This window comes from Drosophila suzukii, chromosome 3, assembly GCF_043229965.1.
Source record: "Drosophila suzukii chromosome 3, CBGP_Dsuzu_IsoJpt1.0, whole genome shotgun sequence".
In the NCBI taxonomy this organism is placed as follows: Eukaryota; Metazoa; Arthropoda; class Insecta; order Diptera; family Drosophilidae; genus Drosophila; species Drosophila suzukii.
Window position 1 is genome coordinate 41,387,399 of NC_092082.1, and position 3,698 is coordinate 41,391,096.

At 53.7% G+C, this 3,698-nt stretch overlaps 1 protein-coding gene across 1 annotated transcript; it reads left to right on the forward strand.

The window, feature by feature from the left end:
• The first annotated feature begins 219 nt into the window (after window positions 1-219).
• LOC139352790 (uncharacterized) lies at window positions 220-789 on the forward strand. Its single transcript, XM_070995420.1, has 2 exons — window positions 220-536; window positions 618-789. Exons 1-2 carry the CDS (start codon window positions 220-222, stop codon window positions 787-789), a joined length of 489 nt encoding a protein of 162 aa, XP_070851521.1.
• Window positions 790-3,698: the final 2,909 nt, after the last annotated feature.

The window sequence follows — 3,698 nt, forward strand, 5'->3', positions numbered from 1 at the left end:
GTCGGCAGTGATCAGATTGCCCTACTCCCTGGGGAAAGCCGACCTTCATCGTGGCGAGGTGCGGATTGGATGGACCATCTGCAGGAAGGAACAGGCCCCCCAAGATGCTTCAAATGCTTGGAATCCGGGCATATTGCAGCTGCAAGAGCCTAGTGTATAGGAGCGATTGCTGCATAAGATGTGGTGAACAAGGGCAGCCAAGTGCAGCAAGGAGCCGTCATGCTTGATCTGCTCTGCGGCAGGAAGGAAGAAGACCAGGCACCAGGCAGGAAGCAGATTCTGCTCAGCCACAACCAGCGGGACAGGGAGACCTCGACCGACATGCAATTGATTCAGCTAAACCTGAACCACTGTAGGGCCGCGCAGGACATTTTGAAGCAGACGGTGCGCGGGCTGGGTTCTGAGGTGGCGATACTCAGTGAGCCCTACAGAGTGGAAAGCAGCTGCGATTGGGTCACGGATCGCACAGGCAAAGCGGCACTGTGGCTCTGCGGAGTGGGTGCACCACCCGTGCGGGACAGGAAGGCAGTAGAGTGGTTCGACCGAGCGAACGTAGGCGGCACATGACTCTACAGCTGCTACCTGGCCCCCAGTCTATCACTGACGTCCATTAGCAGGATCCTGGACGAGCTGAGCCGCGACCTGAGAGGACGGAGCAACGTGGTGATCGGAATCGACTTTAACGCCTGGGCCGAGGAATGGGGCTCCCTCTATACCAACGCTAAGGGGCGCACCATCCTCGAAGCTATTGCGTCGCTGGACATCGTCCTGTTGAACGAGGGCTTCTAGCACACCTTCAACAAAGCTGGGGCCGGTTCAATCATCAACCTATCGTTCGCGAGCAGCTCCTTATCCCGTAGCACACGCTGGAGGATAGGCGAGGTGTTCACGGCCAGCGACCATGAGGCCATCCTGCTGACAGTTGGCGGTCCACCGTGCCAAAGTCGACGACCGGGCCAAGAAAAGCCTACCGCCAAGACCTGTGGCCTAAAGACAGACCTTTGCCAGTGCACTGGAGGGATTGGCTGTCTCTGAGTTGGACTCTGCAGACGAAGCAGCGACCTAAGCATGCAGCAGCGGAAGACCTATCGGAAGCACCACGCGCCAGTGTACTGGTGGAGCGAGGAAGTCGCTAGCTTGCGCAGGACCTGCCTTCGAGCCAGGAGGTTAGTCCAAAGAGCGAGAGGTACCGCAAACCTCCCAGCCTGCAACTCGAGCAACTGGCGATTCGGGACAACAAGAGGGAAAGCTACCTCAAGCTCTGAGACGAGCTGGAAAAAGACCCATTGGGAAGAGCCTAAGCGTGTGGTCAAGCGTGTGAATTAGGTCGCCTACTGACCCAGCGGTACTGGAAGGTACCGTCCAAGTGCTGTTTTGAGAAGGCCGCCCCCATTGCATCCCCCGATGGACGCGACAAATTGGGAGCCCGATATGTCCGGTCACGCAAACGAAAATATTATCTGTGGCAAGAATGAAGAACAGGAAGACCCCTGGGCCGGATCTGATCCCGAACAGTGCAGTGAAGGCCCTGCTATCCCTCCATCCGGGTGCGGTAGCATCGCTCTAAAACACGTGCCTGCTGGAAGGGACCTTCCCCGACAGGTGGAAGCGCCAAAAACTCCTGAGACCAACGGGTGAAGCCTCTTCTTACAGGCCCATCTGCCTGCTGGACACCATAAGCAAGGTCTTCGAAAAGGTCATTGCAACAAGGCTTAACGCTGCTATGAAGGATGCCGGTGGACTCTCTTCCAACTAATACGGTTTCCGGAAAGCGAAATCGACACTAGATGCGATAGAGAGGGTCACCAACATTGCTTCTAAAGCCATCGCTGTCACCAGATGGAAGGTTGGGACGAAGAAGTATTGTCTAGTGGTCACGCTGGACATACGGAATGCGTTCAACTTAGCCGATTGGGGGAGGCCACTGGAGGCACTACGGTCCTTTAACATCCCTTAATACATGCTGATTGTAGTGCACAGCTACCTCAGCAAAAGGGTGCTGGTCCTGGAAACCTCTGTGGGCCCCAGGACTTACGAGGTGACAGCCGGTGTTCCTTAGGGCTCGGTACTGGGCCCTCTGGAACACGATGTATGACGGAGTTCTGAAGCTCCCACTGCCGAGCAGAACCAATATAGTTGGCTTTGCAGATGATGTCGCGCTGGTTGTGGTGGCCAAGGAAGTTGCTGCCGTAGAAGCAGCTGCAAACTGCGCAATTCGAGCAGTGTAGGAGTGGCGAGCCTAGAGCTGGCATCACATGAAACAGAAGCGGTGCTGATATCAAGCAGGAAAGCAGTGGAGTCAGCGCATATACAGATCGGAGGGACAACGATAGTATCTCAGCGAGCCATAAGGTACCTGGGAGTCATGCAAGACACCCGCCTCTCCTACCGCGAACACCTAGAGTACGTAAATAAAAAGGCAAGTGAGACCACAGGATCGCTCTGCAGGATCCTGCTGAACATCAGGGGACCGAAGCAGGTCAGACGTAAGCTCCTCGCGACCGTTGTTGAGTCGCAGTTGCTGTACGCTGCTCCGGGGTGGGCCGAGGCCACGGCTGTAAGCAGCTACCGTCAGAATATCGAGTGCCTTTAGGACAATCTCGAACGACGCAGCGCTTGTCATTGTAGGCCAAGTTCCCCTATGTGAACTAGTGCAGGAGGCCAAGGAGATTTGCCCGGCCCTAGCAGGCGATCAGGCGAACAACAGAGCCAAGACCAGGATGCAGAGCGTCGACAACTGGCAGGCAGCCTGGGACAACTCCAGTAAGGGACGCTGGACGCACCAGCTCATCCCCAGTATAGAGCCTTGGGTAAAGAGGAAACACGCTTAGGTAGATTTTTACCTCACGCAGGCGCTGAGTGGACACGGTTGCTTCCGAAGCTTCCTTAAGAGCTTCGGACACGACACGGAAGACGGTTGCCGAGAGTGCGGCAGTGGGATTGTTGAGGACGCTTAGCATGTCCTCTTTGAATGTCGCTGCTTTGGCTACGACCGCCAAATACTGATGGAGACCACCGGGGCACGAGCTCGGCTAGAAACTTTTCTGCCCCTAATGCTGGTTAATGAGGCGAATTGGGAAGCGACGGCAGCCTACGCATCGAGTGTACTGCGAACGCTGCGTCGCTCCGATAACGAGAGGAGAGGAGCCACCAGCCTAGGTGGCTACCATTGCGCGAAGCAATACCTTGCGGTGATACCGCGCAAACCACGGCCCCTACTCCTGTTGCCTGTACTTATGTTTTTCCTGTATATACGTGTAGGTAATAAAGTAATTTAAAAAAAATAAAAAAAAAAAAAATTAAAAATTAAAAAATCACCACAACAAAACACAAGACCTCAACATCTCAAAGCACCCAACCAAACCTAACAAGAACCAACTACCTCCAGGACTACTTCAACATCATACGCAGAATAACTTAGATAAGCTAAAACTAACCCAACCCCCCCAAGCAACCACCAACACTGTCCAAGTCCTACCGCCTACCACGTCCAAACGCATGATCGCAAACCTTCAGGCCTCAGCCAAACCACCACAAAAAAACCAAAAAAAAAAACTCAACTACGCCTGAGAATGCTTCTAGCGACTCATGCGATATGGAAATTAATGAAAATACCATCACCCTTACTAACCTAGATTAATGCTTAAAATAATTCAATGGAACATAATAGGCTACAATAATAATTACCAAGAACTCCA